Raw genomic sequence first — 13,568 nt, 5'->3', positions numbered from 1 at the left:
GAATCCAACTTCTCCAGTGCGTTGACGCAGCCAAGAAGGCACTTCGAAGTTGTGATGTTCACTCCCCCAGGTTTGTCACTCAGGCACTAGTCACTTCCGGTGGCCGCAAGTGACGTTGCCTTCGCGACCCTAACTCGTCCGATAGGATGTCAGAAAGAGGAAAAAGGAAATTAGAGAAGAAAAGATAAAAAAAGGAGAAGAAAAGATACTACTAGCAAAATGTCTACGTTAAAAATATGTTAAAAAGGAATAAATACTAGTGGGCTATTACCGTTGGGCGCCATTGTTATGAGGGTGCCTGCTGGGTAGGACGAGGTGGTTTCCAGGCATGGTGGGAGGCCCAGGCTTAGCTCGCCGGATGGGGGTCGTTTCCACTCGCCTTACCTAACCCTACATAAACAAAAGTGTTGTCATGCCTGATTTCATATCAAACCACGAAGAGGAGAAAGTGAACTAAAGCAGCAAAGAGCGAAAGTTAAAAGAAAAGGCCCGTCCCGTCAGGTGGACTCATCCCTCCCCCTCTGCGTGTCTCATACGCAGCCATGGGCGTTGCGCCGACTCCTAACATTGTTGCAACGCCCCCTTTGCCTGACATCGTACGTCTATCTATTGGTACATCAGTCCTGTATCGGTCCTGTCCTTAGTTTACGCTCCCACGTCCCCTCTTAGGCCCTAGTGTAACACCCACACCAAACACTAATTCTCCACCACTTCATTTATAAATAAAGAGATCTTCATCCATTTACAGTCAATAGGCATATATTATTCATGTATTACTTATGTCACTAGCACTTCTCAATTCCGTACAATCCTATACTATCCTAGTTCAAAATATAATTGGATAAAACTAACTACTCAAATCCTGCTGTTAACGAAATTCCAATTTCTCAAGGTTCCAATTATTTAATCTAATCCAAAAAAAAGCACATCTTAAATTCAAATAAAAAGTAAGACTATTTGTTCTTCTTCTTATAAACAAATGATATATATATAATAACACGGGTTTAATTCAATGAAACGTAAAATCAAGATAAATTTCCAATTAAATTTTTTTCCCCCTTTTCTTTTTTTTTGATTAATACTCTTGCGTTACTTATATTATGTGAACACCCCTTGCCAAGCCAATTGGTATTTATATATGTACATCCATACATACATACGTACTAAGCTGAGTATTAATTATTTAGCAGACGGATTTGAATCAAAACAAAACAGCGTACGTAGGTATATGGATCTATATATATATACATATGTATGTACATATGCATGTATAGATATATATGGGTAACGAAATTATCCTTCCACTCACCTTAGCTCTCCCTCGATGATGGTACCAGCACGTTGAGAGGATGCTGAAAAGGGGCTGGAAAGTACATATACATATATCAAACCCTATATACATACATATGTATGTGCATTAATTTGTAGTTAAGGTCAGACGACCAACTCTATTCGTAGCGCTGCGCACTCGCTCGTGTTAGCGGGCCACGAGTGAGTCGCACTTTCGGCACAAAAAAAATTTTACTAAATAATAATAAAATGAGGAATCAAACAAAATTTAGGCTATTAAAATGAAAGTTAAAGCAAATAAACTAAACTCAGAGCAAGTTCACAAAAGGAAAAGTTATACGTAAGGGATAAAAATAAATTACTGCGCAATTCAAAGAAGAATGAGAATCCGACGTGACAAGTGGGTGACCCTAACAATAAAAAAATCTATAAAAAAAAGATACAAAAATTGGCTAAACTTGACTTAAACAACCAAACTAAACTTCTTAAGGAAAATTAAATTCATCAAATTCATTCATAATGCCAAATATTCAAATAAAAGTTAGAACCATGTGGTGTGATGCAAAACAAAGGGTGATAAAGATGAAGAAAGCAAATAAATCAGAATAAAAGAACAAACAAAAGAACCGAAGTTGAAGTGGACCATCGAATCGGACACGTAACTAAATATAAAGGATTGGCAAATAAGAAAATAAGGCAACAATTCAGAAAAAAAACTGAAATTCTTAAGCGAAAAAAAGTATTCAAAAACTAAACTAGGCGGAATCCTTAAAACTTCAAAAATTTTTAAAATAAGTAAGTATCAAAAAAAAACTAACTAAATGCTAATGAAACAATAACAAAACCCGGTCCTCTCAACTGCTCCTCGGTTGGTCGCGGTGGCTGGTTGGTCGCTCTCGATGCCGTTGGGGCGATCACGCCGCAGCTGACCGTCTGTATGTATGTATGTAGTTTTCTCTCCTCAATTCAGCCCGCTGGAATTCCAGTCGCTTCCCCGCTGCCAGATATTTGCTCCGAAGGGAAAATATAATTTGTTGTGCAGCGGGCGTTGACCCGCTCTAGATTCGATGTTCGTGTTCAGCTGATTCTCATGCTATTGTTGTTGTCCTTAGTTTGGTTATTATCGTTGTATCTCGTTGTTAGTGTTTGTATGAGTGTATGTCTACCCGTATCTCCGTGCCACCGTTGGTGCAAGTATATCCGGGTTACATGTACAAAAGCGCATAGATGCATGCAGCATTCAACGGTTTCCTTTATTTGTTGGGCACGTAAGTCGATGTCGGTGGTAGTGAGTTGCATGCGTCGGGGTATGTTGCTTCCACTGTGGCCAGTTAGCCTGGACCAGATGGTGTTTTGATTGAAGAATTTTTTTTTTCTGTGAGGTCCTTTCGTACCCGCGTACTGGCGACCTAGGGAAAATTTATATTTGATCTACATACATACATAAGTACATGCAAACAAGTAGGCACGTTCGCACGCATGTACCTATGTAGATGGCCCCCCCCCTGTTTTTTTGTCTCTTGTTAGAACTCAACACAAATTTAATTTAACTAAATTACTTAACGCTTACCTCAACTCCAACTATGGTTTAGTGTTAGCCGGTTTGGTGGTCCTCCGGAGTGACGGTACCCGCAATAATTCCGTTGGTTGCACTTAAATCACCCGTTTCCGTATTTATGTATATATATATATAACTACTACGTGATCGCACCAGCACCGTTGTGTACAAAAATAACTATCTTAAGCACCTATGTGACTCTTACGACCGCTCGACGCTTCCCCGACACCGTATTTCTATGAGACTAACTTCTTCAGCTTCCGTTAGCGCTGTTTTATTAGAGCTGGTCAAGCCGAAGACGTTGCTCAACCACGTAACCGTAAAATTACAAAGTTTAAATTCCTACTCAAATGGTAGTTATGCTAAGACATACACATATACATACATACATGCTCAGAACTGCCTTATCGAACCGCCGTCAGCAAGGTTTCACACCCTTGGCTTTAACTTTGGGTGGCTCATAGAAATTATAGCTGCTTTCACATCCGGCGGATACACATTCACACAAACACAGTCGCATTAAGTGAAAAGCTGCGTTACAAGTATCTACCGACCTTCCTTTACAATAAGCATGCTGAGCTCTAGATAGGCGATCTCGATGAATCGTACTCCTTATGTGCATGTCAACCAACCTCTCCAAGGTATTCAGCAGAAAGGATGCGAGACAGGATGCGCAACATGAGAGCTCCATCCGACTTCGGGATGAACACCACCTTGACGACCCTCCAACCCCTGGGATGTACCCGTATCTAACGCAGATCGCGTAGATTGGGGCCAACCAACGGCAAGACACCTCCGCCGCCTTTTGCAGTTGCGGAAATACAATTAAATTAAATACGTTATTGTCTTGCCACATTAATTTAATTTTTTAATATAATAAATCTGTTTTACGCAAATTTTAATTTCGTTTATTTGAATTTCGGTAAGATATGTCAAAACTCAGCTGTTTTTCACACAGAATTTGTTTCTCTCTAACACATTGCCGAATTGTTTTTGTAATTTGACTTTCGTCAGTTTTTTGTTTGTGTTTAAGCGACTTATGCATTTCCCGCATAAACAAAGAACAGCGAACACCCACACGCATTTATATTGCATTCCCGCATAAACCAAGTGCAGCGAATACACACACGCACTTGTATTGCACTCCCGCCCAAAACCAAGTGCAGCGAACAAACACACGCACATGTATTTAAAAGTATTTCGCTCGTTCTTAATTGGGTATGCATTTTTTATGCAATTCTCAAATATCTCTTCGCTGAACTTAGTGAAGTGATAAGTCGCTAGCATTTTCAGCTATGGTCAACGCTTAACCAGCTTGGCTATCACGGAGGCGATTTTTCAGGCAACTTTTAGTTGAAAGCAAAAATCGCCTCGTCCGAACGGCCTTTCAACTAATCGCTTTCAACAAAGTTGGTCGCCAGCCAACTTTGAGCTCGTTCAACTTTTTTTCCTTGCAACCCTGTGTTTGTTTACATTCTGTATCAGTGTTGGGAAATAAAATTGTTCCTTCAGTACGAAATCTATACAAAAAATGTACTTTTCGATAAATTGTATATACTTTTTAATTCGCTCATATATTTTATTAGTACATTCCCTTCAAGACCAATGATTTTATGGTATTCATGAGAAAGTTTTATTGTTTATGTACATACGTTTACGTATTTTACACTTTTACGAATTGATTCCACGTGCACATGTACTGCTTTTAACGCAAATATGTATGTACACATTTTCAGGTATACATCTGAACAAAAAGCATATTTTAGTTATTATTAATGGATAAAAGAGACATTTTCCTTTGGATTCAGTACTAAAATTTGACATTTTAATAGCATTCCAAGTGCTTATCAAAACTTTACGAGAAGATTTGACCATTTGTCTTATTATTCAATTTTAATTATTTTTAGTAAAAATACTGTTTATATTTTAAGAAAAGCCGTACAAATCCAAGGTTCAAACTTTGTGCAACATTAAAAAAAACAACACACTTTCGTAAAAATTTCGAGCTTTTTAATTCGATTTCCTAGATTTGTTTTGAGTGTGCGGTTTTTTAGCCCATTAAATTTTATAATAACTAAGTGTTTTAAGCTTTCTTTGATGAAGGTGTTGCTAATTTTCTGACAGCTGACATCGTCGACAAAAAAAAATTGCCAAGTTCAACGGTAAGGCTAAAAACTAAAGAATATTAATAAAGCTCGAAATTTTTACGAAAGTATGTTGGCTTTTGGATGTTTCGCAAAGATTTAATCTTGGGTTTTTACAGTTTTTCTTAAAGAATACATTATATTTTATAAACAGATAATTAAATTAAAGAATAATAAAATAAATAGTAAAATCTTGTCAATATGTGAGTGCCATAAAGGTATTGGCCCGTAGTCATAGTCAAAATAAAGTCGACTTTAAAGTTAGTTGCAGCTTTTTTGACAGATATCCCATTGAAAATTATGTCAAAAAGCTGCAACTAACTTTAAAGTCGACTTTATTTTGACTATGACTACGGGCCATTATATTTAAGAAAATCTCTTCTTATAACTAACGAAGACTTTGTTTCTATATGAAGCTCACTTCGACATTTTGTTTTAACAAAACTTAGTATCGAAAAGTTTCTTTAAACATTTGCCTAGGCTATATTATACTGCTTCGTTCAAGCCATTTTTCAAAACTTACAAAGGTAAATACGAACAGGCGAACAAAAGAGAATACAAAAAATTTCTTGCTGTGAATTTTCAGAGCTATATATTTTTAGTATTCATTACAAAATTGTACTAAAAAGTACTGCGTAGTAGGAAAGTATATTATAAATGAAATCGTATCAAACAAGTACAATTGTACCAAAAATGCCAACACTGTTCTGTATACAAACTTTTTTTTCTTTTTTACTTTTTTACACTTATTTTATCTTTCAGCTTCGCTAAAAGCACTTCTACCAACGCTTGGCTTACCAAATTTACCCCAATTGATATAATTTTGCGATTTAAATTCATTTTCAATAATGTAAATAACGATTCGTGTTGAATCGAAAATCGCCTCGTCTGAATAGGGATGGCAACTTTTTCACTTTCAACTTTTCATTCAACTTCGTATTCAACTTTTGTTGCCTGTAAAATCGCCACGTGCGAATGCCCTATAATGGATGTACTGCAGTCAACCATTGGTCAAACTGATACTGTGAAATGAAAAATGGTGGTTTAACATTAGCATAGTAGTTAACTAATGACTGTGAAAATGGCCCTAAAATGTATTTGCCCACATGTTGCCAATTTTGTTTTCGTCTGCCATGCGAACAGCTGATTCTAGCTAAAACGTAATTTTTGTATTGCATTATTCAGCCTTATCATGAGTTTAATTTTCGCCGCACTGGTTTACTTTTCACTTTTGGTTTCCATGTATTTACTATGGGCGGAATAAAAATTTTGGGTGAATTTTCTTTCGGTCGAAACTCAGGATAAGGCTGATTGTGTTTATTTAATGCTAGCCTGATCCATTGATGAAATTGATGGTACAATTGTACTTTTTTGGTACATTTTGTAAGCCAAAAGTACATTGGTACTACATTGGCACTGCACCACACTGTGTATATTTGGAAAGCAGCGTTTTTGTGGGTAAAAAAGTAATATTTTTCTACCTCATAGAAGTAAATACATGGTGTTTATTAAAAAATAAATTTTTGCTAAAATCAACAAAAAATTTGCTGTGATAATAGGCCTATTCATTAACACTTACAGTAGGTACTTACAGCGGGAGCGTAAAAGAAACATAGAGAGTGAAATGGAGAGGTAGAGAAAATTATCAGAAAAGGTTATTGAACGCAAAACTAGCAAAACGTGAAACTTACGCCATTTTTACATTCAGATGTTTAAGGTTTGCCGCGTATTTTTCCTTTTGGTTGGGAACATTTCCTATAGTCAAAAAAATTCAAAAATCTATGTTAGATTTAAATTATGCATCCATATTTTCATTTCACTAGTTTTGTTTTGAGCACGTTTTTATCAAATCTTCCTCTAAATAATTTGTTTACATTTTAAATTGACACATGACTGATTTCTTAACACCTGCGAATTCCTGATTTTTACTTACAACGATTTGCAGCTCTGTCGGGGTGTTAAGCACTCGAGTTTGCCCTCTTGCAATTTGTTTGGGTTAATGAATGCATTTCCAGTAAAAACTTGCAAGTACTGGTAGCTATTCGTAAATATTTTTTGATATTGAACAGGTCTGCGAGTGTTTTTGAATTCCCCAGACAAAATTATCCATCAGAAAGAATTCAGAGCATTCGCTATCAAAGAAACAAAAAAACAGAAAATTTGCATTCTTTGAAACAGCTGATCATTTTCGCAGTTTTAATAGGTGGCACATTTATTACATACTTTTGGATAGGAAAAACATTTTTAACATAAGAATGCATAAATATTTTTCTCAAAACTTATACCACATTATAAGGCATTCAAAAATTAAGTAGATATAGCTATGTGCTTTTAAAACTAACCTATTTTCTATTCAACTATCAACTGAAAAATTCTGCCAAAACATTTCAGCATTTTTATTTATTTTGGAAAATTGAAAAAATGTATACGGCAATCATAGTTGACACACACTACTTAAAATAAAATAAAACTGGAGATTAATAGTAAATTAACTAAAAATAAAATCAATATGTAAACTTTGTGCTTAATAACTACTTATTTTTCATCGTATACAAGCAATATTTATAAAACTTACAATAAATAATTCAATTATTGTAGGATTACAAAGCCTTTTTTGTAACCGCGCAAACGGTCAAGCAACATATCCAACGACGAAAAGGAGGCCAAGCACAGGTGATGGGCAGATGCGAGCGCTTTGGTGGTCAGCTGTTAGACCAAATTTATTTGACATATTCTTCTCTTTAAATCCATTTTCAAATAATACATAAGTACCGATAATTGTCTAATACCTAACATCTGATATTTCCTAATGCATACATAATTCATATACTCTAGCACTCCATAAAGGTGGATGACACTAATATATACTTAACGCTATTTGTACTTGGTATGAAAAATGGGAATGCAGCATTGCTGTAGGCATGCTTATATATTAAGCTTTGTAATTACATACATATGTTAAACTAAAATAGCGAAAGCGTACAATCAACTATACATGTTATTGGAAAGCGAAACATAGCGGAAGCATATGTGTATGCATATGTATGTAAATGCAAGTGAACAATATGAATATAGGGAATATATGTAGATATGTATGTACATATATATATAGGCAAATGTAAGCACACAATATAGTGGGAGAATATCACTAAGTAGGTCAAGGCAATATTTAAAGCAAACACAAATTTTAATTGCATTGAGGTGAATGAACTGAGCATACCTGACCTTGAATATTGTAAGCATATAATAAAATATAAAATAACATATGGTTTAAAATGCAGCGGTTGCCAATCGGTGACCCAACATCCCGGCCCCGTTGAAAGACATTTCAAACTGGTAAAATTGCTAGCTTGTGGATGGGGCGCCGAATAATTCCCTTAGATGTACGAACGTCAACCACACGAATTCTTGAATCCTTTCCTGGTATGCATTTGACTATTCTTCCCATAAGCCATTTCTGGGGTGGTAGGTTATCTTCATGGATGATAACCAAGGTGTTGTTGCTGATGTTTGGCCGATCTGAAAACCATTTTGAGCGTACTTGCAATTCGTTGATATACTCATGTGACCACCGCTTCCAAAATGTTTGTTTTATGCCTGTTATTTGTGCCCATTGGTGTAGACTGCTTATATTTGGAGAAACATTTCGCTCTGGAAGAGCTTTCAGAGCCCCGCCAATGAGAAAGTGGCCTGGAGTTAAAGCTTCGTAGTCGTTCGGATCGGATGACAATGGAGCTATTGGCCGAGAGTTCATTACCGCTTCGATTTCTACCGAGGCCGTCGGGAGTTCTTCATAGGTAAGTCGTGAGTTGGAAATGCTGCGATTTAGATGCCCCTTTGCTGATTTCACGGCCGCTTCCCAAATACCGCCGAAATGAGGTGATCTAGGAGGAATAAAATTGAAATTTACGAATTCGTTAGCACAATACGCCACAATGGTATCTTGATTTTCACGATTAAATAAAAATGCCTTCAATTCAGCAAGTTTATTACACGCGCCAACGAAATTTGTCGCGTTGTCGCAAAATATGTCTGATGGTAGGCCTCTCCTTCCGATCATTCGCTTCAATGATGCCAGGAACGCGTAGATAGATTGGAAACGATTTCAATGTGTACTGCCTTTGAAGCTATACAAACGAAAATTGCGATGTACGCCTTGTAGGGCGTCTTGCCTCTAATTCGTAGGTATACATCAACTGGTCCGCAAAAATCAACACCGCAGCGGGCGAAAGGGCGTGATGGCGTCAATCGCTCAACTGGTAGGTTTCCCATCATTTGCTGCATCAATTTCGGCTTGTAGCGTACGCAATGTATGCATGATCTGACTACTCGCCTTGCCACGTCGCGCGCGTTGACGATCCAAAATTTTAACCTTATAAATGCTACCAGTGCTTTAGGTCCTGCGTGGTAATGCTTTCGATGAAGATAACGCACGTAGTTCACGACGAACTCACACTTGTTTGGCAACAGTATTGGATGTCTCCTTTCTTCTGGGATGTCCGCCAGATGCAACCGTCCACCAACTCTTAGTAATTGAAATCCTTCGACCGACTCGAGAAAGGGGTTCACATAACGCAATGGTCCATTTGTAGTTAAATTCTTCTGTAAGAGGAATATCATTAGCAAAATAATTTTGTTGCAAGTTCCAAATTATGCATAGCAGAGCGTGGCGTAGTTCTGTTGGTGAGAGTGGTCCTGAGTCATTGGACTTGGCTACATTGGCTGCCAGTGTACGAACTTCGTTGATTAATAACTTCAAGAATATAGTTGCTGTTTACAATTGCTGTGAAGGCTGACTTTCGCTTTTCCATTTCTATGACTTCCATATCAACATAATTGCTTGCGTTCTTATGCCAAGTTTCCATATCTTCTTGTAAAAACGAAGGGCCAGTGTACCAAATTGATTTGCCGAGTTCATCCACCGTACATCCTCTGGAAACTATGTCTGCAGGGTTGTTGTGTGTTGGCACGTACCTCCAATTAGCTCCAGCAGTTATGTCTTGGATTTCCGAAACCCGGTTTCCAACGAACGTCGAAAGCGTTATTGAGTGCATCTTCAGCCAGTGCAGGACTACTTGTGAATCTGTCCAGAGAAAAACATTAAAAGATTTATTAGCAAAAATTGATTTGACCTTTGCAAAAAGCCGAGCTAAGAGTAGGGCGCTACAAAGTTCCAGCTTTGGCAGCGACTGTTTCTTGATGGGGGCTACTCTGGACTTGGCGATGAGCAAGCGAACGATAGTGCCTCCGGACTTGGTGACTGTGCGTGCGTATAGTGCACATCCATATGCTCGGATGGAGGCATCGCAGAAGCCATGTAGTTGAAAAGACTGGATATCTGTTGAAAGACAATACCTTTGCAATTTTAGTGATGACAAATCCGATACATTGTTGAGAAAACTTTTCCACGCGGAGTGAATATTCTGAGGTACTGATTCGTCCCAGTCCAATTTAAGCAGCCACAATTCCTGCAACAAGATTTTAGATGTGATAATAACGGGAGCCAATAAACCAAGAGGATCGAATAAAGATGAAGCAATTGAAAGGATGGTCCGCTTGGTTGTGCGACTCGCGGATCCTATCCTTGGTTCGAAGGAAAACAGAAGATTATCGTGTACTTGATCCCAGCGCATCCCCAGTGCACTTGTAATAGATTCGTCCAAGTTGAGATTTTTCGTAGAATTATCCTCCCTCAGTCGATGATGGTTGGAATGCCATTTCGAGAGCTCAAATCCTCCTAAAGTCAGCAACTGTGTTACCTCCTGCTTTATCTGTAAAAGGTCGGCCAAGGTATCTGCACCGCACAGCAAGTCATCGACGTAAAACGAAGATTTGACGATACTCGCTCCAACTGAGAACTGATCCTGCTGTTGTTCAGCCAAGTAAACCAGGCTTTGAATAGCTAAATATGGTGCAGAAGCCATTCCGTAGGTTACCGTATTGAGTTGGTACGTGCGAATTTCTTCATCTTGTGAGCTCCTCCACAAAATATACTGAAACTTTCTATCGCTTTCATGCATTAGTACTTGTCTGTACATTTTAACTATATCGGCGGTCAACGCAAATTTGTGTAGGCGGAAACGAAGAAGTAGAATAATTAACTCACTTTGAATTGTGGGGCCAACCATTTGAATGTCGTTGAGAGATTTTTGTGTGGTAGTGCGGCAAGAAGCATCAAAGACGACACGAAGTTTTGTTGTTGTACTTGAGGGCTTCAACACACAGTGGTGGTGGATATAATAATGCGGTTCGTTGAGGTTTGGAATCTGCACGACGCTCATGTGTCCCAGGCGCTCGTATTCATCCATAGAGCTCACATATTGCTCTCTCAACTGTGGCGATTTTGCTAAGCGACGTTCTTGTGAGTTAAAACGTCTCAATGCTGTGGTATACGAATCACCTAGGCAAGAGGGATCATCTTTGAAGGGCAGCTTCACAATTATTCTGCCAGCTGGATTCCTTGAAACTGTGCTTTTGTACAAATTCTCACAAGTGGTTTGTTCACGAGTCCAAGGTTCTGCATTAACGGCAACTTCTTCAATTTTCCACAGCTTCTCCAGTTTGGCATCCAACGAGTCATTGGCTGTAAATAAATACGAACATTGCGATAACTTGTTGTTTGATTGGTAACGTCCCGATACAACCCATCCTAATAGAGTTTTTTGCAAAATTGGTAAATTTGTTCCAAGTTTAATTTGGCCGACTGCCAAAAGGCTGAAGAAAGTCTCCGTACCCAACAATAGGTCAATTTTCTTTGCTACGAAAAATTCGTCGTCAGCAAGGGCAATATTGTTTGGGATATTCCAAGATGAAACATCAATTTCTGGGTCTGGATGATAGGCAATGTGAGGAGTAATGCAAAGCGTTAGCGGAAGTTCAAATTCCTTAAACTGCGATTTGATGTTAGTGGAGGTTTTGTATTTTATTGACGACTTACCGATGCCTTGGATTTCAATATTTTCTTTGATTTTAGGTAGTGATAATTTTTGAGAAATTTCTTCAGTAATGAAGTTTACCTGAGACCAGGAGTCCAGTAGGGCTTTGCCTAATCTGTAATCACCCGACGAGTCGCGAACTAAAATCTTGGCGGTTGCTAGGATTATGTTGTCTGCTGACGATTTTTGCATGTGTGTGTGCACTGCGGCATCGCGTGCTGATGACAGAGAATTTGTTGCTTGTTGGGCTGGCGGAGACCCACGATGAAGTAAGCTGTGATGCTGTTTCGAGCAAACCTTGCATCTATGGGATGATGGGCACTGAGCCATTTGATGCCCTTTGGACAGGCAATTTATGCAGAGCCCCATTTTCTTTGCGTGCTCGAAGCGCTGGTTAGTGTTGAAGGTTTTGAACCGATCGCAGCTAGCAACTTTGTGACCTGGGCTCGAACAAACAGAGCACGGCGTACTGGAGCAAGAAAATGAGTAACCTTTGGCCTGATTTCTTGCCTTATTTGGGGTGGCTTTGCTCGTTCCCTGAAAACCGGATGCATTGTCGATCGATTCCAAATATTGGCAATTCCTCTCCAACACCTTCACACAGTCATCCCACGTCGGCAGCGTCTTAAAATCCAATGACTCCTTCCACTTCCTGTTTGTTTGTTCATCTGATTTCTGCAAAACTATATGCCTATCACTACCCAAAGACAGAAGTGACCCGTAAATTGCCGAAGCCTTGTCGATAAGACTTCTCAATTGCAAGGCATTTGGTTTCGAGACTGCTGGCAATTCAAACAGGGAAGAAATATTTTCCAAAAAAATTAAAGTTTTGTTGTCGTACCTTGCCTTCAGCCTTTCCAATGCCTTGGGGTAATTTTCGTTGGTCACCTGAAATGCATCTACTGTTTCTAAAGCCTGACCTTGGAGTGAATTTCGCAAATGATTGAATTTTTCGATATTAGAGAGACTATATTCTTTGTCAATTATTTGCTTAAATGATGTAATAAAATTCTGGTACTCCGAATACTTGCCATTAAACGTTGGCAACTTCAGTTGTGGTAACTTTTTGGTATGTTGAACACCGCAGCTCGTTTCCGCAAGCGAAATGTTGTGATCCTCCACTAGCTGTGCTTGATCGTTAGTTTTGTAGTGACGTATAAATCCTCAAGGTCAGCGCGTCCTCCGTCGTCAGAATCCAACCTTTCGATTCAGTTTGGATGGACAGTACCTGTTTAAAATAGGATTCAAGAATGCCCAAACGGCATTTATATTCGGCAGCTGAAAGCGTTTTCCCACCTGGTCGTAAACTAGCATCCACTATGTTTTTGATACGCGAGATGTTTTTCTTTGTATTAGCACGTTGCTGCTTTAATTCGTCCAAGGACATTTTCAAGGGCAATTAAATTATACAGTCGGCAATAATAAAAACGCAAATGGCAAATTGTGCGGCTCGTATTTGAGGGTATTACTTACGTGCAGGTGAGCAAAGGTAACTGACGGGCGACAGTGGCAATGGCGAGCTATCAACAAAAAGGTGGTCAAAAACAAGGAGGTGATTCAAATGATAGGTACCGACGGTGACGACGATGGGAAAATGGCAATGTCCGTGAGCGATGTATAGAGGAGCTGAAGCGAGGTATA

The 13,568-nt window shown here is 38.7% G+C and overlaps 1 protein-coding gene across 1 annotated transcript; it reads right to left on the bottom strand.

The window, feature by feature from the left end:
• Positions 1 to 10,867: 10,867 nt before the first annotated feature.
• LOC108375630 (uncharacterized) lies at positions 10,868 to 13,314 on the bottom strand. Its single transcript, XM_017631776.1, has 3 exons — positions 13,156 to 13,314; positions 11,115 to 12,917; positions 10,868 to 11,061 (listed from the first exon to the last, which is right to left on the bottom strand). Exons 1-3 carry the CDS (start codon positions 13,312 to 13,314, stop codon positions 11,032 to 11,034), a joined length of 1,992 nt encoding a protein of 663 aa, XP_017487265.1. The 3' UTR covers positions 10,868 to 11,031.
• Positions 13,315 to 13,568: the final 254 nt, after the last annotated feature.

Source organism: Rhagoletis zephyria, unplaced genomic scaffold, assembly GCF_001687245.7.
Source record: "Rhagoletis zephyria isolate East Lansing unplaced genomic scaffold, Rhagoletis_zephyria_1.1 Rzeph_scaffold_09244, whole genome shotgun sequence".
Classification (NCBI taxonomy): Eukaryota; Metazoa; Arthropoda; class Insecta; order Diptera; family Tephritidae; genus Rhagoletis; species Rhagoletis zephyria.
Note: the sequence above shows the minus strand (reverse complement) of the source record. Positions and strands in the feature narration are given on the sequence as shown.

Bases quoted from the DNA above. Each gene is read 5' to 3' on its own strand.
- LOC108375630 (XM_017631776.1), bottom strand. From the start codon at position 13,314: ATGTCCTTGGACGAATTAAAGCAGCAACGTGCTAATACAAAGAAAAAC. The intron at 12,918-13,155 runs GTACTGTCCATC...ACATCATTTAAG, and splicing joins TTGAATCCTATTTTAAACAG to CAAATAATTGACAAAGAATA. The intron at 11,062-11,114 runs GGCCCCACAATT...TTTCCGCCTACA, and splicing joins TCAACGACATTCAAATGGTT to CAAATTTGCGTTGACCGCCG.